The following is a 24,484-nucleotide window of genomic DNA, read 5'->3' on the forward strand; positions in this document are numbered from 1 at the left end:
ACTTATTGGACGGATAAGTTTTATCCAAGCATTGAAAAATCGGCCCTAAATTGAAAGCCTTCGTTCCCATCAAATAAGTTTTCTAGTTACTATTCTAAATCCGTACGGATTGGAACATACACATGTTGTCATGTTTTTGCTCTTGCTTGTGTCTTAGACTGATATTGCCCTGCTCTCTAAATTTATATTTACATAAAAAAAACGATAATTAATATGTTTTTTATTGTTCTTAAAGTGTTTTAAAGTTGATTTTCTTCACTACATAGTATAAAACAAAGTCGCATTTTCTGTCCCTATGTCCCTTTGTATGCTTAAATCTTTAAAACTACGCAACGGATTTTGATCCGGTTTTTTTAATAGATGGAGTGATTCAAGAGGAAGGTTTTAGTATATAATTTATTAGGTTTTAGACAAAGCGAGCGAAGCCGCGGGCGGTAAACTAGTCTAATATAATTATTATATTTTATTTATTTATTATACAATTGCGATTGCTACAGTCAGTTTTCATCGACATAAATAACATAAACTATACCTATATTTTACGATTACTAAAGCGACGAGTTCAAGCCATGAAGAATCCAGAGTTGGGGGCAATGAAGAGGAGGATCTCTGGGGCCTCTGGGGCCGGCTGGTCACCAACTGGGAGACAGAATGGAGGAGACGCAACCAGTTCGTGCGTGATCTCGTCAGGCAGGGAGTGCCACATCATTTTAGAGGCATCGTGTGGCAGTTGCTGGCGGGAGTGGACTCCTCGCCAGAAAAGAAGTTATATGCTTCGTATATTAAGGTAATTATGTATCTTGATCTGATATTCCGAAGGTCTTGCTTTGATGTTGTGCGTTATAATGATTGAATAGATAAAAGTAAATAGCTAAACACATCCCTCTTAAATTTCTCTTTTACTATTTTTAACACGCTTATATTAGCTGTATGTTTGTTTGTAACCGACTCCTTTAAGAGTTAATTGAATCTACTGATCCACTTTCAACGGACAGATTTAATTAAAACTTTGTACATCTATCGGTGAATCGGTGACGATACAACAATTTAATGAGTTTATCTAAACGATAACAGTAATAAGATTATTAAAGCATGTTTTTTTTTAACTATATAATTTTATTCAACAGGCCAAATCAGCGTGCGAGAAGGTGATACGTCGTGACATAGCACGCACGTATCCTGAGCACGATTTCTTCAAAGAGAAAGATGGCTTGGGACAGGAGTCTCTGTTCAACGTTATGAAGGCGTATTCGCTGCATGACAGGGAAGTCGGGTACTGCCAAGGTTCCGGGTTCATTGTTGGCCTGCTGTTGATGCAGGTAAATCATCTTTTAATGTGTTATATAGACAGCAATTAAAACATAAAGGAAATTATTTTTATAAAGGACATGGGACATTAAGATAAAGTCGGAATTATGGGTCATATATATCTTAAACAGTCGCTTACCTATGGATGCCAATAAACAACAACAATAATTAAATAAAAATAAAGATTACAAATTAATGGGTATTTAACGATTTTTATGTACTGTTAGCGTTAGCTACTATTTAGTATTCTGTGGTACTGTTTCATTTTTGTGGATGTTTCAAATACTACAAAACAACCGTAGTCATGGACAGACACATAGAGTGCGTTAAAATCTTTTATATTATGTTGTCAAATCAAACTCAAGACACATTACAAGTGTTGGTGTGTGAAACGAAGCTCGCGCGTCATTTACAGATTAAATCTATTTTTGTTATCTGTGTTTGTAAACGTATAGCTCGCGCTTTACTTTTTTTCTTGTATTCAATATGGCTGTCGATTGTGAAACAATATACGATGTGAATTAGTAACCGTGTTTTAATTCTCTGCCCAACAACAAAAATAAATATCATAAGATCTTCCGTAAAATCAAACTCAAGGCAATGTTGTATACAGATTCCGGAAGAGGAGACACTTGGTGCTCTATTTATAGTAACTTCTAAGGTGTTGCCCTAAATCAAACTAAAGACACGTATAACAAGAATAAATATATACAAATGCCAGAAGAAGATACGCATAGTTCTCGTTGAATGACTGAATTAATGAATGCTTTATTGTGCACAGCAAAGGAAAGAAATATTATAAAAATTAATTAAAATCTTTAACTTTAACTTGTAATAAAATCAAATTTAAGATTTGCAACAAATATTATTTACAGATGCCAGAAGAAGAAGCGTTCGCAGTACTTGTAAAGATAATGCAGCAGCACAGAATGCGAGATATGTTCAAGCCAAGCATGGCGGAGCTGGGGCTGTGCATGTTCCAACTGGAGAACTTGGTGCAGGAACTTCTGCCAGATCTGTATTTGCACTTCCAGTCACAGGTATATTACGTTTTGAACTGCTTTTTTAAAAGAGATAAAAATTTGTCCGTTTTGTCTTACAAATATGTCACTTCCATAATACTGTCACTTCCACTTCGAAACTAACCCATTACTGTTATCATAACCTACGGCTCTTCTCATGCGCTGTGGGTATCGAAATAAATATGGTCTAATTGAGAAGCTCCTGCCTTTTTTGAAGTCGATTCTTAAATGTTTCCACAGAATCTCACCACATCCCGTCAAATTGAGATCCTGCCATACACAACACAATAGATTTTCTATTGTGTCTGTGATTCCGGGGGCTGAGGGATTAATTCGTTATCATTCCAGAATTTCAGCACATCAATGTACGCCAGCAGCTGGTTCCTCACGTTGTTCACGACCACCCTATCGCTGCCTCTCGCCTGCCGAGTCATGGACGTGTTCCTGTCTGAAGGGATAGAGATTGTGTTTAAGGTGGCCCTAGCCATGCTCACCCTGGGCAAAGATGACATGCTGTCGCTGGATATGGAGAATATTTTGAAGGTGGGGGTAAAAAAATCTAAATTTATTTTTTGTGTACCTCAGAAAAAAGTACAAATAAGGGTACTAAAAGAACAATGTATTGATAGCAAGGGTAGCATTAATACACTTCTTGAAAATTTAACTTCTTTTATTATTATTAACTTACTTAACACTACTGACTTAACAAAAGTCTTGCTTGATTACAAGCAGCAGTTTTTTTTTCTATAAACAGAATAAAGAAACAACTTATAGTCGAGCCAATTTAATAGGCAACATTTGACGTCTATCAATTTTATCTTCGAAGAGAGGTAACCTGCTTAAAAACATCGATTAAGGGCCGATTTTTCAATGCTTGGATAAAACTTATCCGTCCAATAAAGTATTACACTATAATATTAAAAAGTCACGTAAATTGTCAAATACAGGCAATTAGAATACGTTTTTAAAATGGTAGTTTTATACATTATTCGACGAATAAGTTTTATCCAAGCATTGAAAAATCGGTCCTAAAATGAATTAATCGATACGGTTTTGAAACATTTGTCAATCGAACTTGAAACAGATGTCAATTTTAAAATTCTAGCTAAATAGCTGCTCCGCGCGGTTTCACCCCCTTGGCTCCACTCCTGTTGGTCGTAGCGTGATGATATATAGCCTATAGCCTTCCTCGGTAAATGAGCTATCTAACACCGAAAGAATTTTTCAAATCGGGCCAGTAGTTCCCGAGATTAGCGCGTTCAAACAAACAAACAAACTCTTCAGCTTTATAATATTAGTATAGATAATAAAAGATGTAGTTTTAGTTCATTCTATCAATATTTTTTTTGTCTCAAATCCAGATGTCCAGATGCTTCAGCCAATTTCACACTTATACATCTTATCATACAAATCATAATTACGAGATAGTAACCGATAATTGCTTTATCGCATTATCATTATTGTGTTATTTATTATAATATTCCACGTTCAAGTGTGCATTGGTGATTTTGTGATTTGATAGTGAAAAAAACATCAAAATAATTTTATTTTTTTCAGTTTTGTTTATATTCAGACATTGAAAATATAGTAATTATATACATAGGTAAGATATGATATAAGAAAACAAACTACATCACAACTTATAAATTATGAATAATTTATTCAACATCCTACACTAATGTGTGTACACATTATTTAAACAACACGTCTTGCTTGTGATCGCAGTGGCATTTTCGACATTTTCGAAGATTTTTTATACATAATCTTAAAAATTATTCATCAACTGCGAAGAAGACAAATAATTTGACAACCAATTTGATAGTTGTCAAATAAAGTTGCCACATGAAAATCTTTTAAATATAAGTATGCCATCAGATTCTGGTAGATCTATACAGATCCTAATAACAGTAATTGCTTAAAATGTTTTGGGTATTTTTAACAGTACATACAAAAAGAGTTACCAGCGAAGGCCGAGGCTGACCAAGATGCATTAATGAACTTGGCGTATACCATAAAAGTTCAGCAACGAAAGATGAAAAAATTGGAAAAAGAGTACACGGTGATCAAGACGAAGGAGCAGGGGGATATCGCCGTGTTGAGAGTGAGTATTTATTTTTGTTTTCTTTTTTTATTAAATACTAGAAATTGCCCGCGGCTTGGTGCTGCGTGGTCGATAAAAGCAATTGTTATGCATCTTAAATATTAAATAACGCTTTTGCTTTTGAAAAATTTAGAAACTCATTGAACAGATTTTTAGTACATTCGTTACGTACAAATATGTGATTATTTCTTATTGCGGATACGTGCGGAGCCACTAACAACACATAACGCCGCAACGCTATCGTCCGCAGTGTCTCCGGCAAGAGAACCGCCTGCTCAAGCAGCGGGTTGAGCTGCTGGAGAAGGAGAGCTCGGCGCTGGCGGAGCGGCTGGTGCGCGGGCAGGTGGACCGCGCGGAGGGCGCGGAGGAGACGTTCGCGCTGGCCCGCGAGCTGCAGGCGCTGCGCCGCGAGCACGTGGCCGTGCAGCAGCGGCTGGCGCTGGCGCAGGACGAGATCCGCTCGCTCGAGATGACCATCGCCGAGGTGAGCGCCACGCTCATTCGCCCATTCTCGATAAACAATGCAGAATATTCATGTTTATCTTTTTTGTCTTAAATTAATAGCTTACTATTCTATAACGTAGAAAAAAATATTAATGGCCTTCAAAATACTCTAGATATTTTTATAAATGAAATTTAAAACTTTTAAAAAATTTAAGCAGTTCAAAAGCTGCCATTTTGCGCGCGCTTTGCGTGACGTCACATGACACGTCCAGTGGGTGTTCACCTTAGCGTTTACTGTGGAGTGATGAATACAATGTCTTGTCAGATGACGTCACATTTCTTATTTTGCACTTTTTGAATATTATTTTAAGGGTTTAAATAATAAGTAATTAAAAAAAATCCTTTTCATTATAACATCATGATAATAAATATTCGAGAAAAAAATATTTTAGGCCATTTCAAATTTTATGCATATTCCTACTCATTTTGAACACCAAATTACTAATTTACTATTCGTTTCGAGCAGAACAACTCGCGCCAATCGTCCCTCGAAGGCACACAGGGCAACGACGCGAAAGAAGAGGAACTCACTCGTTGCCTTCAACGAGAGTTGGTGCGCGCGAGACTGCACGCGGCGGAGAGGGAGGCTGCGGAACGAGAGCTCACAGCTAGGATCACAGAGCTCGAGAGTGAAAACAAGATGCTCAGGAAACAGCGTGTTGACAATAATGTGGCTCACTTGCAGGTAACTTCGAATGTTACATTAAAAATAACCAGTGTTTGTCGCTGAAAATTGTTGTTATCAAATTGACCAAACTTCTGAATTACTTTCCAAGCATTTGGTCATGATAATTAATTTTAAGTAGTATTTTATGGGAAAATTATAGTATTGGAATATGTCATTTCTCATTATATCATTTCAATATTAATCCGTCAGTCCTCGGATCACAGACACAATAGAAAATCTATTGTGTCTCGGCCCGATCGGGCCGCTCGGTGGTCAATGAGTTAATATCATTTCTCAGTTTTCGTATTAGTTGTAATCAATGAAGAATCCCTAAATCCTTAAATCTCTTGAAGGTTATAGAGAATCAGCGTTTTACATGATTGTTTTATCTTCTTATATATAAAAATGAATCGCAAAATATGTTGGTAAGCGCATAACTCGAGAGCGGCTGCACCGATTTCGATAATTCTTTTTTTATTATATTCCTTGAAGTACGAGGATGGTTCTTATGTAGAGAAAACGTAAATATTATGTACCACGGGCGAAGCCGGGGCGGACCGCTAGTAATATAATAAAAAGGTGTAAAACGCTCGTAGTAATTATACAATATTTTAATCCACTTTGATGTTACGTTAAATTTAATGTATTTGGTTGTAAACAGGATGAGTTAATCGCAGTGAAACTGCGCGAAGCCGAGGCGAACCTATCATTAAAAGATCTCAGACAACGCGTCACTGAATTATCAGAGTCTTGGCAGAGGCATTTACAAGTAAGTTAATTATCCTTTTAGTCTAAATATCATTTTGTATTTCATTTAAAAATTTTTTCAATACTTTACTTGTGAACTAAACTTAGTTGATTCAACTACGCTATTCCACAAATTAAAAAATTCGTTGAAAAATGTCAATCCTAAAAACGGATACTGGAGAACGGATCAACAAAAATAATTGCAACGTTAAACATTAAAATACTTCGTAAATAGACAGTTTGTTCCGCAGATCTGCATGCGCATTATTAATTTTGGAGTACTGTAAATATATGAATAAAAATAAGTGTAATGTATCCATCGATAAGTGTAATGCATCCTTTAAAAAAATAATTGTCGTGAAAAAGTGACAACGTCCGATTGTGCTTCTTTGTCGCTCGTTCCGCGCTCTCGCTTGCACTTCAAGCCTTACATGGAACGCCTCAGAGCGAGGTAACCCCGCATGAGTCATATTTTTTCGTGCGTGCAGCCGGCTTTAACGAATTATAAGACGTTATCACGTCAAAAATATTAAGTGTCCATTGAAGAATGTATGAATAATGAATATGTTTAATAGGAGCATCGTCAAGAAGCACCCTCTACGCCGGTGCAGTCGAATATGGTATCCGACATAATGGCGACGCCCAAGAAGCTGCTCCGAGCCTGGGAGGGCAGGACCAATGAGACGCAGAAACTGGAGGAAGAACTGATGACCACCAGGATCCGGGAGGTGGAGGCTCTGTCTGAGCTCAAGGAACTTAGGCTGAAGGTAACTTTTTTACAGCTTGAATGTGTATGAATGAATTTCCTAAGTAGGTACCGACAGAAGCATATCCCTTGAAACTTCATTGACACATTTAATTTCAAAATTTCCATTGTTGCTCCTACTTTTTCACAACAACAGTACTCATAAGATTTTTCGAAATGAAGAATTAATGTGAATGTTTATTCTTTATTTCGAAAAATCTTGAAAAGTATACAGTTCTTTTCGGGTTTTTAACTGACTTCAAAAAAAGGAGGAGGTTCTCAATTCGGCCGATATTTTTTTTTATTCAGGGTTATAATTGTCTCACGTTGATCCTTGAGTCCCAGAAAACAGGACGTATGTGAATTTCCAAAATAAATACATCGGTATGCCACTCGCTCATTTTGCAGAACTATTATATTTACGTGCGCTTACAACACTAGCTCAAGCGCACGCGGTGGCGCGCGATTGCCGCGCTTTTGATTATACTATGAAATTTTGACATCGTCGTTCTGACGCAGCCGCCAATGCTATAGTGGCTTAAATGTGAAAGTGGTCTTATAGAAAGCTCAGAATGTACATTTCATACAGAACGTATTTCCAAAATATAACCTATACTAGATTTCCGCCCGCGGCTTCGCCCGCGCAGTCAAAGTAAAACCCGCATAGTTCCCGTTCCCGTGGGATTTCCGGGGTTGTGTCATTTTCCCGGGATAAAAAGTAGCCTATGTCCTTTCTCGGGTATCAAAATATCTCCATACCAAAATTTCATGAAAACTAGTTGAGTAGTTTAGACGTGATTGAGTAACAGAAAGACAGACAGAGTTACTTTCGCATTTATAATATTAGTATGGATATGTTCAAAACATTTTCTGTCGGTTTTGTATCTTTCATTTTGTTTATCGTTTAAGGAAATGGAGCTGCGCACCCAAGTGCAAGTGTCGACGAACCAGCTGCGGCGGCAGGACGAGGAGCTGCGCGAGTTGCGCGAGGCGCTCGACAGCGCGCTGCAGCGGGAGCGCGCGTTACAGACGCGACAGCGAGAGTTCCAGCACCGGTTCAGCGACCTCGAGAGCAAGGTGACCTTCTACCGTGTTCTAGAACATTCCATTCCTTCTAGCTCACGGTGCACGTGCCACGAGACGCGCCAGCGCGAGTTCCAGCACCGGTTCAGCGACCTCGAGAGCAAGGTGACCTTCTACCGTGTTCTAGAACATTCCATTCCTTCTAGCTCACGGTGCACGTGCCACGAGACGCGCCAGCGCGAGTTCCAGCACCGGTTCAGCGACCTCGAGAGCAAGGTGACCTTCTACCGTGTTCTAGAACATTCCATTCCTTCTAGCTCACGGTGCACGTGCCACGAGACGCGCCAGCGCGAGTTCCAGCACCGGTTCAGCGACCTCGAGAGCAAGGTGACCTTCTACCGTGTTCTAGAACATTCCATTCCTTCTAGCTCACGGTGCACGTGCCACGAGACGCGCCAGCGCGAGTTCCAGCACCGGTTCAGCGACCTCGAGAGCAAGGTGACCTTCTACCGTGTTCTAGAACATTCCATTCCTTCTAGCTCACGGTGCACGTGCCACGAGACGCGCCAGCGCGAGTTCCAGCACCGGTTCAGCGACCTCGAGAGCAAGGTGACCTTCTACCGTGTTCTAGAACATTCCATTCCTTCTAGCTCACGGTGCACGTGCCACGAGACGTGCTAGCGAGGACTTTTTGCCATATTCTCGAACCTTCCATAGCACATGCTGCAATTTCCACTTACACTGGAAGCGACTTAGCGTCATTTTCCACACTGGAAATAATACTGCTGTTAAACATCACGGTAACTCCCCATTACGCTACCGTGTGCAAATCTGCTTCTAATCTTCTTCAGCTGTGTATTAAAATCGATTTTTAAATAGGATAATATTGAAATTTTGTTATTTTTAAAATGTTTTATTCTACAGAGAATTTCTTATATTCATAGGCTAAGTACGAGTCCATGCAGGCCAACATCAGAAACATGGAAGACGCGCAGAGAATAGCCGAATTGGAAAATGAAGTCTCTGAATATAAACTAAAGGTAGCAACAAATAGTTATTTGTTCACGGCTTCGTCCGCGTAGTCAAAAAAAAATCCCATGAGAATGGCATATTTTACTGTGTAAAAAGACTAAAAAGGAGTAACTAACTCCAGTCACAAAAACTATATCATAAAATCTGTTCCTATTGCGACGAAATAGAAAGATAAACAAACAAACACATTTTCACATTCATATAGGCCGGAAGATACTGACATAAAATTTCGGGTCATTTGTAACAGGATGGCGGTTCTACAGGGGTCTTAGTACGCAATGACAAAAAGAAAAACGATGGTCAGAACGCTGGTACCGATGGCCCAGTCGCGTGGGCGTTAGTCGAACTCGTCGGATAAATTACTGAAGTCAAACGATTTGTAACACAAAATTTTTAGGATTTACCGATAGAACCGTCATCCTATACAAATGACCCGAAATTTTGTGTCAATATCTCCCGGCCTAATAATATCAATACGGTTTATTACGGTACCTTAATAAAAATGACTTCTTTAATGAACCTCTTATTTATAATTATTATAACGGTTAAACAATTAAACATTGAATATTTCAGAATGAGGTAATGGCGACTGAAGGTGAGCTAAGAAGCAATATAGATGACTCGGACCGAGTGCGCGAACTTCAAGAGCAAGTGGCGGAATTAAAGGCCGAGGTAAATATACCAATAGAAAATACTTACCGACAATTTCAATATGCCCTCAAAAATAGATGAAATGCCCCTTTTTTACTTAATAATTTTGATAGATTTTTGGAATTATACCTTAATTTATAATTTAAATATTGAAGTATTTTAATGTTTAGTATTTAAATCGATTTTTAAACAATTATTCTATTATAGAATATCTTTTATGTATAAAATATGTCATCAAAAGAACAGGCCGACTAACAGTCACTAACATTGACGCTTTGCTTGGTGCTACATCGAGTTATAATTTCCATATTAAATCTAGGAGAAAATGATAGCAAATTTTAATTAAATGCATTTTACTAATTATAAAAAATTGACATAACCATCTAAAGTTAACATACAGGTAAATTTAGTACCTAGGATGCTTATTGTTGTTATTTAAGTATACTCTAACTAAGACTTTTTAAGACTAAAAACTTTAATATCATAGAGAAATGTAACCCGATATAGCACCATTAAAAATATGCTTTATTAAAAAACCATGTGTTCATTAATATTGTAAATTGTAATGTTGCGCTGCATATAAACTAAAATTGATAATAAAATAAGAAAACTGAAAATTATCTTTAAATTATTCCAATTATAAGAAATCAGCGCATCATTATATGCACAGCGTCACTAATAGGCCTACCACATGGCTTTTACTAACAATGGATCAGGATTCTTCAATTAACTTATATGTAAATAAAACTGTGTTACTTGTGTTTGTCTAAAATTACCGTGTTATACACGCAGTGTCTTAACAACGTTCGTGCACTGCTCCTAGTCTCTTAATTTTCCTTGAAATTCCTTTTCCGTTTGTGTTGACAATTTCATCATCAAAATATATTGATTTTGTACGGGCTCTACAACCCCGAATAGATTATCTATTGGTGGTAAAGCAAGCAATAGTAACTACCGGCAAGACCATAATCATAATCTTATTTTGTTAAACTTCTCTATGTTATTACCAGTTCTCACATTTTAATTTCGAAAACCCAATGAAAATTCAATTAGAGTCAGTTCCAGTCCAGTGTCTCACCAATTCGCATGAAAAATATGTAAAATGTGTAATGTATAAAATCCTCAGAATACACACTATAAAAAAATCTAAAACTTCTGTCCAGTATTTCCATATAAATATGATTTTTTTCCCCACAACTTCCTTAAAAGTCAAACCAAGATAAGGGGCAGTGCACACTGAACAACAAAACGCCGTTGTTCCACAATGTACATTGGCTTAACGTGAACATTCACTGCACAGTTCCCAACACCGATCACCACGCCGGACTCCGAGCCCTGGAAATGGCTCGAGTAAGTTTACGTAGCTTGTGTGTGTGTAGTAGTATTGACTAGATACGCCGTCGAAATATCCATTTTCACTCGCTGTAGTTTCGTATAGAAAATAATGGTTTTCAAAAAACTAAAATAAAACTCAAAGACTGTCGTTTTGGAATTTTAGTTGACTACTTTTCTGATATACCTATTGATGATTTGGATAGTGTTGCTGGATACTTCCAATTTATAACTCTAACTGAAATTGTAAGTCTAGTAGGACTATCGGTGTATTTTTCTCGAGCGTCGTACGCTGATAATTTTTAACTTTATTTAAATAGAAGATTCACTAAGTATTTTGATAAACGCTGGAAATAATCACATTCAAGAATATGAGACTACAGTGGTGATTGCGAGCATTCGAGTTCTGTTATTGAAAAGCGGAATTCTAAGATTTTTGTTGCTAGTGAAGTGGAACTATGTTGCGGTATGATTTTTGTGATACTGGTCAATAATAATGAATTATTCGGGTTGTATTTAAGTCAGGAAGAAAAAGACTGCTGTTTTAGGATTTCAATATTTCAACCTTATTATAATACTACCAAAAGTGGTGCTTTTATGAAGTTTTCTTCCTCAACTATGTAAGTAGGTAATATTCTTATGATTTATAACAAATCTAGACTTGAATAAGATATGCTATCCATGCTTATAAACCCATAATATTATTGAATGAACAGACAAAAGGAGTAACAAGAACCAGGAACTTTCAATATAACTTAGTAGTGCTGTATTTTTATCTATACAGGGTTACATGTAAAATACCAGCAACCTCGCAGGATAAGATAGCTAACATCATAAGTAACAACATAAGACCTTACACCCCCACTCCATCCGGCACAGCGATGCGATGCTATGCAATAGCTTTACCGCGGCAGTCCTCGAGTGCCACACGTATTTTTTTTTGACGTGACAACGTCATAATTCGATAGCCGGCTGCACGCACGAAAAAACATGACTCATGCGGCGTTACCTCGCTCTGAGGCGTTCCGTAAGGCTTGAAGTGCAAGCGAGAGCGCGGAACGAGCGACAAATAAGCACAATCGGCCGTTGTCACGTTCAACTATCGTCAGTAATCCGACTTTACAGACAACCATTTTCTTTTTGTTTTTTCTTTATCCTTGCCTTTTTTTCTACCTACCATTGTCATTTAGTAAGCTTGTTACCTTTTGCCCAGGTTGCCTGGAAGAGATCACTTCTAAGTGATAAGGCCGCCTAATAAACCATACTGTTTTTTGTTTTGTATACTTATATGTATTACCAATTAGTTTCCCATGTATAGTTTTATTGAAGAGTAAATAAATAACTTAATATTTAATGCTAATGATTAATATTTTAGCTAACATTGATAAAATTAATATATAATACTAAATTAATACAAGTTTCCAAATGTAGTAATTACTCCATTTCGAGGTTACTCTATCCATTCACGAATGCACTGCCCAACCTATACCAAATAAATATGAAAGAAAATGTTAAATTGTAATAAATAAATAAATAATTATATGGTTTAAAAACATACCGCAGCGTAGTTTATCTTAATAATCTAGCTCCCGATTTATAATCATTGAATTCAGTATAATATAATATTATGCACGGTTGAGACTTTTTCGTGTTACTCAAATAACTTCGAGCATGTATGATAGTGTTGCATTTATCGTCAAAAGATGTAAAAGTACACATATCGATTACTTTCTCTCAAATAGTCTTTATCACTTTAGACTGTCATTTGAGGGCAGGTACAGGCACACAATACTCAATGAGAGGCAATCTCTATATTTCTGAATATTTTAATATTGAAATACCCTTTGAAAGCCTTGCACTTGCCTTGTACAAAATAATTTGGGTATCCCAAGAAGTACTTACTGATAGTGAATATTTTAGAATAGTAGCATGCTTTTTTCTTTTTCCTTGCTTATTCGGCGTTTATGGTGTGTTTTGTAGTGCCTTCTTGTTTATGTACATTTGTAAAAAATTCGTCCTATATTATGTTTAGATAGAAAATGCACGTGTTTTGCTAAAATGACAACCGTATTCATTTTTCATCTTTATGTTGTAATTATGGTCCTCGAATCAGCATCAGATTTCAAGACCAGTTTCAGATTGCAAATAAAATATACAATGGTTAAGATGAGCGTATCTCTATGTATGTTTTAAAATATGTATTTTGCATCATCTTCAAATTATATTTTATCATCATTAAGCCTTTGTTAAAACCCTTTTATTACCGTAAGCCAATAATATAGAAGTTATCTATGTCCCCATAACTTTAACATATAATATAAGAATATTTTAAAACAATATTAAATAATTAAATTATTTAAACCAAATTACTATATCTTAATATACCTACTTGTATAGTATTTTTGTTAGAGTTTGGCATTGCTTTGTTTGATGTGTCTAGTAGTTAGTATTAACAATATTTATTATTAAAAATAACTCGCAGTTTTTCTATATTATGTATAAAAATAGTAAGAAGTAAAGAAAAATAATTGCGATTGTCTTATATCTGAGTAATCCATTTTTAAATCATAAACATTTAAATGTGTTGTGTGTTGCCTAGTTTTTATAATATAAGCTAGTTTGAGCCAAGATGGCGTTATATGTTTTCCAACAACGTAATATGAGCTAGTCTTGCGCTAATTTCTGTATGCACCTATAACAACGTATACATACTTAACACGTAGTAACGTACATACATATACGATTACTTACATACGCAGTACGCACGCATACGTGTACGTACGTACGTATACGTTGTAGCGTACAAAAGAACGTACTAATCGTTACAATGTACACAATTCCAGGTCATGAGGCTAGAAGCGTGGAAGGCGCGCGCACTCGGTCTCACGCTCACGAGGAGCGAGTCACTGGACGAGGACCTGGAGGAGGACGACAAACTGAAGCTCGTGCTGCGGAGGGAATCCTCAGCCTCCCTGGACTCTAAGAAGACGTAGCAATATCTCTATACTCTCCGTTCTCCTGTAAAGCGGGACACTTTATCTCCGGTTCCTTGTAAAGGGTACCCCCCCCTTTCAAAATTTATTTGTACGTATAATAAAACTTGTGTAATATGTGCACTTGTAAGCAATTATAGATTTGTACGGAGTCGGATCATGAAAACGACATAGGCTAATGTTTAGTGTGTTGATATTGACTTTGTGTAACTGTATTTGGAATCGTATCTTCCCTTTCTGATTGTTTTTAATGCACAGATAATACATGCTATGGGTGGAACCAGAGTGGTGGTTCTAGAGTTATTTGTAATACACGACCTTATAAATACTAATATTTCGGGTGGTTTCAGTCTATTAAGCAAGGAGACAATCTTTTTTCTTTTTCAACTCTTTTTGTGTATGTAATCTTCATATTATAATCTTATTTTCTGTATATTTGTTTATACCTTGATCTCGTGTTTTGTAGCTTTTTCATTAATGGTCTAAGATCCGAATATAGGTCGACCTGTACCGGCGTGATAATAGAATGAGACCAATTTTATAATAAATGTAGTCTATTAAAAAATCTATTAAAGATGGGTTTACTGAAAATATCCTGTCCAGGATTTTTTCGGTCAACCCATCTTTAATAGATTTTTTTATAGACTACATTTATTATAAAAATATTATAAAGCTGAAGAGTTTGTTTATTTGTTTGTTTGTTTGAACGCGCGGGGCAGCTAGTTTTATAATAAACTAGCTGCTCCGCGCGGTTTCACCCCCGTGGCTCCACTCCTGTTGCCCGTAGCGTGATAATATATAGCCTATAACCTTCCTCGATAAATGGGCTATCCAACACCGAAAGAATTTTTCAAATCGGACCAGTAGTTCCCGAGATTAGCGCGTTCAAACAAACAAACTCTTCAGCTTTATAATATTAGTATAGATTGGTCTCATTCTATTATCACGTCGGTGAAGGTCGACCTATATACGGATCTTAGACCATAAGTAGTCCACGGCTAGTTCCATTCATTTAATGCCAATTGTATCTTATTCACATAAGGAATTGGAAATATTCACATTTATCACATTTCATTCGTGTGGTTTTGGCATTCACAATAAGATACAAGATTCATCATCTATAACTCATTGTTTCGCATTAATTACGTCTTTTTAACGACCAGGCCCCGTTAGTTGGTCCCGTTTGCACAGAATTTACTACAACGATATACCGAGTGGATGCCTTTTACATTACATATTACGATAATTATTATTATAAACTAAATTAGACAATTAGTTGTAGATTTTATATCACTACTCTAGAGGTTTTGTAGCGTATTTTTAACTAGGTATTGGGATAGTCAATTGTTTGGTACAGAATAGTCGGTCGCGGCACACAGTCTTAACAATTAATATTTTATTAAAAACAATTTCGTACTTTTATGTTATAACTAATGACTAAAATGAATAAAAATAAGTTTTAGTATGTTCATTTCTAACTTTCATCGATGTTTTGTTAATTTATTGACATGACTATTTTAATTATATTGACAGATTCATACACTTACCAACTAAAATAATTTTATTATTGCGACTTAGCTAGAGGGGGACGCCGCGGCCTCGTAAGGATAAATATCTAAATATGCGCAGTAGGTCGGTAGTTCATTAGGATTTATCTCTGTCAAGAGCGTCTCGATGCCAATCAAATAGTTAGGGTTCAACGAATTTACGTATTTAGTGTTTTGCGTTTCCTCGCCTTTGTGTGGTTTGCACCGAGCCGGGGGCGCGGCTGCCGGCGGACACTCGCCGATAGTCCCGCGCATTCGATACAAGTTACACGTTACTGGTAAAATATGATAAGTGAAAAGGTATAGATATGGTAATAACGGGGGAGCGGCACGTAGTTGTCTGTTTCGCTCACAATAATTTCACGTCTATTCCTTTTTGAGGGTCGACTTTTAGTTCAGGATCCATCGCCCATTTTTGCAAGTTACTATCAAGCTAATTTTCCGTTAGTCGCTTTATTTTAATGAGACGCCCAATAATTTCTTATACGAAACTCTCGATTGTGGTAGCTAACAGAGGTAACAAGGATAAAATATTTTGATTTGATGGTTCTCAAATATTTAATTTTATAACTGAATTTTTTTTTTTGTTCAATCTCAAAATAATTATCTAAATTATTCGAAAAAATATTTGTCCTACAAAATCTATTGTTTGATCAAAGAGCCCTCCTTTCCAATATGTATCGATAACGAGGTCATCATAAATGATTACTAACCAGCTGATTTTTTTGTTTTCACTTAGTTAATATTTATACAATTCAACAGACATATTGTCCTGAAAATTGCGTAATAAATATTTGAAAACCATCAAATCAAAAATTTTTATCCTTGTTACCTCTGTTAGCTACCAATCGAGAGTTTCGTATAGGAAATTATTGAGTGTCTCATCAAAATAAAGCTACTCACGGAAAATTAGCTTGATAGTAATCACTTGCAAAAATGGGCGAAGGATCCTGGACTATTTGATTGATCTGCAACTTTTTACTTATATCATAGTATAGAGCTGGTACCGTGTGACTCGCGCAGGGGCTACCTCGTCTCGGTGCACGCAGCATTGTTAAAGTGTTAAAGTGCAATTAAGCTTCGAATACGGCTGACGTAACCGATAAGTGAGTAGAATAAACAGGTTTTGAACCTTCACCGTCTACTAATCGTACCCTTTCATCAAACCCTTGTGATCACTATATGCCAAACTAAATAACCTTTGATCTCAAATACATTATATTTTTTCAAATCTTCTGAGAGTATTTTTTAAATTTCACTTACTTATCATGTAATATAATTAACGTACATTCCATTTTATTCTTAATTAGGCTTACGCTTGTTACTGGAGCAATAATTTATATAAGGAGCTTAAAATCACTTCTAAAGACATCACTTCCTTGGCACTAAATGTATACAAGCATGTGATGCGCAAATAAATGAACGAGTCATAAGTGGAGCGAGTGCGAGCGAGATAGCAATATAACAAAATGTGTGAGTGCAAGCGAGAAACTATAGTCGGAAATTATGATACCTTCATTTATTGGCACGAATTTATAAGTGAGATAAAAAACGTCAATTCGGAGTACCGGCACACAATCTCAATAAGGCTATTAATTTAAACTATATTAAACTTTATTCAATGTATTACACGAAATTAGTTGATGGCTTTAGATTAGAGTAAGAATGTGCGCGTACTCGTAGTACTCGGGGAATTTATTGTATGTTATGTATGTTTGTGTTGTTTTATTATGCTTACCGATTTAAATGTTATTCGTATTAGAGAACAGTATTTATTCCAGCTACTAAAGTATTTGTTAATGAGCTTAATATTATGTGATCATTGAGTTGGCGAGCTGCAGTGCAATGGTTTATATTTACATAAGTTTTTCCCCTTTATTTAACTGGTTTTATCGCGAGACCTAACAGTAACAGTCAATTAATTATTATCAAACAAGTAAATTAGTATAAGAAACAAAATATATTATATTAAATTTCATAACTGTATCGATGCATTAATATTCACTTGGACATTCACAGTAATATAATATAATAATTATGTACCCCTCACGCACAGCGGCTTAAATGTTTTGTATAACTACAAATAAAGTTTAATATATCGTTAGTTTTGTTTTTATTAAGTTGAATTTTATTTTTGTTTAAGGAATTTGAGCAGCTATAAATGTTAATTATTTTATTCAATGATAAAAAAGCTATTAATATATTAATTGACACATTATTTAAAATTATTTGACCTGTGCAAAAGTTTAATTTATTATATTATATGTATAATGACTTAAATGTAATTAACTTTTTTTATAATATATTTATTATTGTTTTGCTCAGCACGCCTAGAAATTATATTTCCTCCAACAGCGCTTGATCTGCAGTTAACTCAATAACTGCAGATCAAGCGCTGCAGGTGTAATAAAGTATTTGTAAATAGGTTTTATTGATTTAATATATTGATATACATAATAATTGTAATGATTGTAATATATTATCGCTCAGCATACGAGGGACAACCAGCGTGCAATAGCGAAATCATTGTTTGTATTATTTTATTATTATATTAACGAAGCCAACCGTGGATCTTAGACGTAACGAATTTTATATGATATACTTAATCTGGTCGTAAATAATGTTACAATTTTGAAGTCAATCGGTGTTCAAACTTCAATGAAATTAGGAGATACAGAGAAAAGAAGAACAAACAATCTCTTCATTGAAGTTTACACAATTACAATTTTATGCAACTATTTTTTTTTGTATCAATATTTACGGCAAGACTTAGTGTGAAGTGTTTTGTACGAACATTTGCTTCTTGGATTTATACTGATGTTGCTAATGCTTCATTGCTGACATGGATTTACATTTAATGAATGGCAGCGGAATTTAATTTTTGACTTTACTCAAATCAATGTCAGCTGTGATTGTTTCTTATGAATTTATAATTAATAATGCACTCTGATTATAAGAATAATATATGATCAAACGAACTTCAGAGTGAAGTTCCATCATTTTTATATGAATCGCTTCATTCGAAGATATTATTTACTATGTAGTTCCCTTTTTCAATAAAAGTTTTGTAAGAATCTCTTGAGTGTTCGTTTGATCATATATTATACTTCATATAGTAGGGGAGCCCAGGATGCTAAATGTGGATTTACTCGAGCGTCACGGCAACCTATTAGAATTGGTAGATTAGACCATAGCGAGAAAAAAAGGTCCTATAATGTTTTCACTTTTAGCGGTGGGGAAGGGTTTTTTGATTTTTTTTAATTTAAAAAAGAAAAAAATTGGCTTGGAAATACTCAAGCGCGTTAGATATTGATATTTTGCATGCTCCAGGACGTCACTGAAAAAAAGTATACGTTAATCTGACGATTTAAGTGGCGATTTAATCGCTATCAAGAAAGGGTAAAAAATTAAAGTAATATTATTCGAGCGCGTCAGATTAATATATGGGGGGGTTAATTACAATATAAGAAGTCCCCATTTCGCTAATCTGACGATTCGAGCTCAACCTTAGGGAATTATGGATTATTCAAATTTTCCAGCGGGGCCCCTGAGCGCACCCACCAACCATAACTGCTCATATTGACTAAAGGTACTAATGAATAGCTAAGGTACCATCCCTTATAGTAATCTGACGCGCTCGAGTAAATCCCAAAATCCCCTCTTGGCCTCCCCTACTAATAGCTTCATTCTTCAGATATTATTTACTATGTAGATGTTAAGAGATAAAAGTTTTGTAAGAATCATTTTGGGTGCAAGTTTAAAATAAAACATATATCGATATTATTAGTTTTATTTTGTAAATTAACAAAAATATAATCAAACATTATTCTCATGCACCCCACTCCGACGGGCGCGGAGGTGTGGCTTGAAGGCATAGCATGCAATAGCTTTGCCGCGGCAGTCCCCGAGTGCAACACGTCTTTTTTTAATTTAATGGCGGCATTATTACCAAAAATATAAAAATGAAACATCTTAAGCTAATAAAACAAAAAGTTTAGTGTTTAGTTTAATATAATGAAAAATAAAATAATATAACACAAAAAAATGTACATGAAATGGAACGTTGAAAAAAATGCGACATGCGCTACACAGACCAAAAAGTTTGATACGATGTAATAAAAGTTTCACTTTAATTATAGAGTTGGAAAATCATATAATCGTTTGTCAATCGCGTCAATCGCCTGTACGTATGCGTCAGCCTTGTATACAAGCATGCATGCATTTTTATATTGATACTTTACGTGATATTCTGTTATTGTTACTCATTATTATTGTTGATTTTTTGTTGCTGTTGTTTGCTAAGTTTCCTTAGTTAATTGTTGGCAAAATGCCGAAAAAACTAATTTTGGTACTTTATTCAAATCGATTTTATTTCCATATACATAAAATATTATCGATTATCGGAAACAACTGATACGATTTCAGTAACCGACATCTCTACATATGTCAAAAATCGATTTGCCACAGAAATCATCTTAGGTGAAAAATATAACTATAACTCGGGTCAGAACTCAGATACTGTATTACTTGGTACTTGATGTTTGATTGGAATGGTATATTATGTTTATTTTAGGTTTATTGACACAAAATTGTATCGACGTCAGTTATTTAAATCAGAAATTGTTTATTATGTTTAGAATGGTTTATCAGTATAATCAAATCTTAAAATTACTTGTATCGGTCATTATTATTATAAACTAGCGGTCCGCCCCGGCTTCGCCCGTGGTACATATTTACGTTTTCACTACATAAGAACCATCCTCGTACTTCAAGGAATATAAAAAAAAAGAATAAGGGTGCACTCACACACATCAGTCACCGTCAAGTCACCGATGACTGATCGGTGACGGTTTGTGTACGTATCCACAAACACCAGTCACCGTCATGTTGTCCGTCAGTCACGTCGCCGGTTTGACTGAATCATTGAACACATACATCAGGTTAGTCAGTGATTAGACGTGTGTCACGCTAGAGAACATGTAGCAATTGACGGTAGCACGACGCTGACTGAACTGAGACGTGACGGCACCGGGTGAGTGGGGATAAAAGTATGATACATGTATGGAAAGATTATTTGACGTGCCTGACCGGTGACGTCACTGATAGATTTCGTGCCGGCGACTGTCGTGTGGGAACAGAGTCATACTAGAACTATTGATACATATTTTTTTTTAATCCTGTCCGGTGACGTGCCGTGACGGTGACTGATGTGTGTGAGTGCACCCTTATCGAAATCGGTTCAGCCGTTCTCAAGTTATGCGCTTACCAACACATTTTGGGATTCATTTTTATATTATAGATATGTAATGGTAATTGAAAAAAGTTTAGCAAATGTGCAGTTCTAACAAAAGGAAATAAGATGTCAATCTATGTCGAAGTTATTATTTTCTTTGTTTTCATAATCTTCAACAGTCAACTGTCAAAACCATGCCAAACAGTAATCAGGCCGAATACTCTGAACACAGATAATTATATTATAAAGTATAGGTAAATCGATGAATTTTGTGACTGCTTGAAACAAAAACGAATCACACTGGCGAATTTTTATATGGATAAATACAATTTGTACACTTAATTAAATGTTTATTTAGTTATCTCATTTCATTTCGTGTTCACAGTTTAGCCATGACTATCATCGTAATTCTTTTTCTTCTTTTTTTTTCAAATGGCAACTCCTGATCCCAGATCATCGTAATTAGAATTCTTTTATTTCACGTCTACCCTCTTCAAGAGTATTTTTTTAAACACGATAATCTCATTTAATTGTTAAATAAAAAAAAACTCTATTAATTAAATATGTCGCGCTCAAGTAATGAAGAATATTCTGAGGAGGAACCAAGTAAGTTGAGACAATATTTATTTTATCAAAATAGAAGCCTGTACTTAGCTATTAGTATTTTTTAACCTCTTATGGCTAATTTTGCTGGAGATAATGATGATGAACCGCTGCCCTACCTCAAATTCGACTAGCTACGGCCCTGTGATGAAGTCCACTTCTATGAGGGATATCATGTGCAAAAGATACTTGTAGTTTATGTTTGCTCATAAACTATTCTTTATATACAAACTAGCTACACGCCCCGGTTTCGCACGGGTGCAATGGCGGCCGGCCGGTACCGCCGCAAACGCTACGTCCCGCAATTTTTAAAGTAAATGACAAAAAAAGTTATTGTGGGTTATCCATAAGAGATAGACTTAATATTATATTACCTATACCATCACGGACTTTTCTGTTGACTTTTTCAATACTTAGTAAGTACATTATTTTGATAAAACTCGTAGGGTTCAGCCTGCGTTTGCAATGTAGGTAAGAGGAAAAAATGTAATTATTTACGGCATCACATTAGAAACCTCAAAAAAATCAGTACTTCTCCACTATTTAATTTAATTATTATACATATACACCTTCCTCTTGAATCACTCTATCTATTAAAAAAACCGCATCAAAATCCGTTGCGTAGTTTCAAAGATTTAAGCGTACAAAGGGACAGAGAAAGCGACTTTGTTTTATACTATACGTAGTGATTCCAATGCGATCGGAAAAATAAAGAAAAGGTATAATAACTAAATCATTGTTCATTTACTTTCAGGGTTATCTCCCTCATCAGAATCGCGAGAGCGACGCAGCAGTACTGACTCGAGTGAATCTTTACCAGAGCTAAATATTGAAGTGGTACCTAAAAGAAAAGATGACGATGACCCAGAAGAGTTTTATCAGGAGTTAGAGAAAAAAATGAAGGAAATTATATCGGCAGATCGAAGAGGGTGTGATGCCCCGAAATCTGATACTATTGACAAAGAATCAGTAGAATTAAATGCAGTAGAAAAACCCAGTAGTCCAGAGATATATGATCTCCGAAGTTTATATAATTATAATAATTTTACGGAATGGTCTTCAGGAACCAGCGGTTGCGTCGAAAATGAAGAGTTAAGCGTGATAGTGGAACAGGAAACGTCAGAAACGAATAAATCACGTAAAAAAAATCCTGATGCACGTGACATTGACCAAGAGCTTTGTGAGGACGAAATAATATCAGCACCTTGTTCCTCCTTTAGGTCTAGAACGCCATCTATTGAATTGCCTAAGCTTGCTAGCACCGAAGGTACAAAAAAACACATATTTGAAAGCCATAGTCCAAATATTTACGTTAATTGTATGTCTACAATCTACATTTGGTACTTACGGCCTCTGTGTATTAGTATCAATTAATAATACAGTAAAGTCAGGTTATAAAATTAGGCAAACCCCAGTAGATATTTTTAAATCATTATTATCACGAAGTTAATAATAAATTATTATAAGTATAGTAATGTTTTCGAATGCTCTGTATTTTAATCAATGATAACTTTGTTTCAGATGCAAGTGAACATAAATCTGATGGTGACTCTGTACCAAAACCAGATATCATGAGAAAGAAACGAAGTGTCCTACGTTCTACTGACGTATCCAAATATATTAGTGAACAAGAAAATACGTCCACTGGTTATCCCACTTCATTGAGTCATGCTGGTTCAGAATTATCAGTTAATTCGGAAGTTGATTCACAAAATAGTATAGAATCCTCTACCTCCCAAAATAGTATGTGTTCTACTCCGAAAATTGATATCTCGGCTAGGGGGATAAAACGAAAGCAAACTTCGAAGATATCTTCATCGACAATAAAGAAAAGCAAGACAGCTTAAACAAGCTTTTCTGACAATGATGAAAATGAATGAATATTTGAAATAACTTTTTTGTTGGCAAACCTATTGTATACAATTTGTGTACGTGTAATGATCATGTGTGTTCTTAATTATTAATATTTGATGTCGATCATGTTAATAGATTTCTATTGCGTATAGATTATGTATGACATGATATAAATCGTGTGTGCCTTAAAAATCTTATAACAAGAGTATATTATATCCTTAAGATATATGCTTTTATCATCTTTTAAAAATGTTAAATGTTAATCATATTTTAATTGTAGGTAGTTAGTTACCTACCTATACAAATTTGTATAATAATAACGTAATTATAAAAAATCATATCACCCATACCATACCTACATCCAATTTTTAATTAAAAATCAATAAAGTAAACAATAAATAAAGTATATCGTTCTTTATTTGATCTAAGTTTACCTGACCAGAACAAAATGTGCTTTTTCAAATGTGTAACAACTAACAACTGAAATAATCCGAGTTTCAATTCATAATTAGTAATGTATATCGTATACCCTTGTATACCAATATACTATTTATAATATATACCTATGTATTTTGTAATATTATAATTAATCTGAGAGTGTTTGTTTGTTTGTTTGAACGCGCTAATTTCAGGAACAACTGGTCCGATTTGAAAAATTTTTTCAGTGTTAAATAGCCCATTTATCGAGGAAGGCTATTATAATTTATATCATCACGCTAAGACCGACGCGACGCGACAGTAGCGGAGTAAAACCGCGGGGCACAGCTTCTTTATTAAATATAATCTCTTCACTAAAATCAGAATTGAATAATAAGCAAATTGAGTGGTAGGTAATTGATGATTATATATAGAGGAAAAAGATTATTATTAGTAACGTGATATTTCCAATATAATATTTGTTTAAACAATAGTTTATAAAAAAGAGTGTAATACGATTTGTTCCACATTTGTTCATAATAATTATTAATGTGACTACTGACTCTGAATTTGTCGCTATTATTCTGCTTAAATATAAGTCTCTAGATAGGTTTATTTTATTACTTTACTTGAAATGTTAACTTTAATTTCATTATCTATACTTCTATACTAATATTATAAAGAGGTTGTAATTATGTAAGTATA

General features: G+C 35.3%; 2 protein-coding genes across 3 annotated transcripts in view; both read left to right on the forward strand.

Moving 5' to 3' along the window:
• Window positions 1-14,741, forward strand: part of Evi5 (ecotropic viral integration site 5) — a 41,391-nt gene extending 26,650 nt beyond the window's left edge. For both annotated transcript variants that reach the window (XM_090120260.1, XM_090120252.1), the window contains exons 4-16: window positions 555-787; window positions 1,128-1,319; window positions 2,184-2,348; window positions 2,679-2,873; window positions 4,273-4,431; window positions 4,682-4,915; window positions 5,402-5,620; window positions 6,264-6,371; window positions 6,925-7,116; window positions 8,004-8,171; window positions 9,062-9,157; window positions 9,723-9,821; window positions 13,976-14,741. In XM_090120260.1, the coding sequence (XP_089976386.1) occupies window positions 555-787; window positions 1,128-1,319; window positions 2,184-2,348; window positions 2,679-2,873; window positions 4,273-4,431; window positions 4,682-4,915; window positions 5,402-5,620; window positions 6,264-6,371; window positions 6,925-7,116; window positions 8,004-8,171; window positions 9,062-9,157; window positions 9,723-9,821; window positions 13,976-14,125 (2,210 nt within the window). In that variant the 3' untranslated portion in view covers window positions 14,126-14,741. The remainder of the gene's footprint in view (window positions 1-554; window positions 788-1,127; window positions 1,320-2,183; window positions 2,349-2,678; window positions 2,874-4,272; window positions 4,432-4,681; window positions 4,916-5,401; window positions 5,621-6,263; window positions 6,372-6,924; window positions 7,117-8,003; window positions 8,172-9,061; window positions 9,158-9,722; window positions 9,822-13,975) is intronic.
• Window positions 14,742-22,250: 7,509 nt separating this feature from the next.
• Window positions 22,251-23,702, forward strand: LOC149910895 (uncharacterized). The gene is made up of 2 exons (XM_090103403.1): window positions 22,251-22,775; window positions 23,030-23,702. The coding sequence occupies exons 1-2, from the start codon at window positions 22,406-22,408 to the stop codon at window positions 23,353-23,355; spliced, it is 696 nt and encodes a 231-aa protein (XP_089959529.1). The 5' UTR covers window positions 22,251-22,405; the 3' UTR covers window positions 23,356-23,702.
• Window positions 23,703-24,484: the final 782 nt, after the last annotated feature.

Source organism: Colias eurytheme, chromosome 1, assembly GCF_061535395.1.
Source record: "Colias eurytheme isolate Ceu_HAF_F1 chromosome 1, ilColEury1 Martin Lab GWU primary, whole genome shotgun sequence".
NCBI lineage: Eukaryota > Metazoa > Arthropoda > Insecta > Lepidoptera > Pieridae > Colias > Colias eurytheme.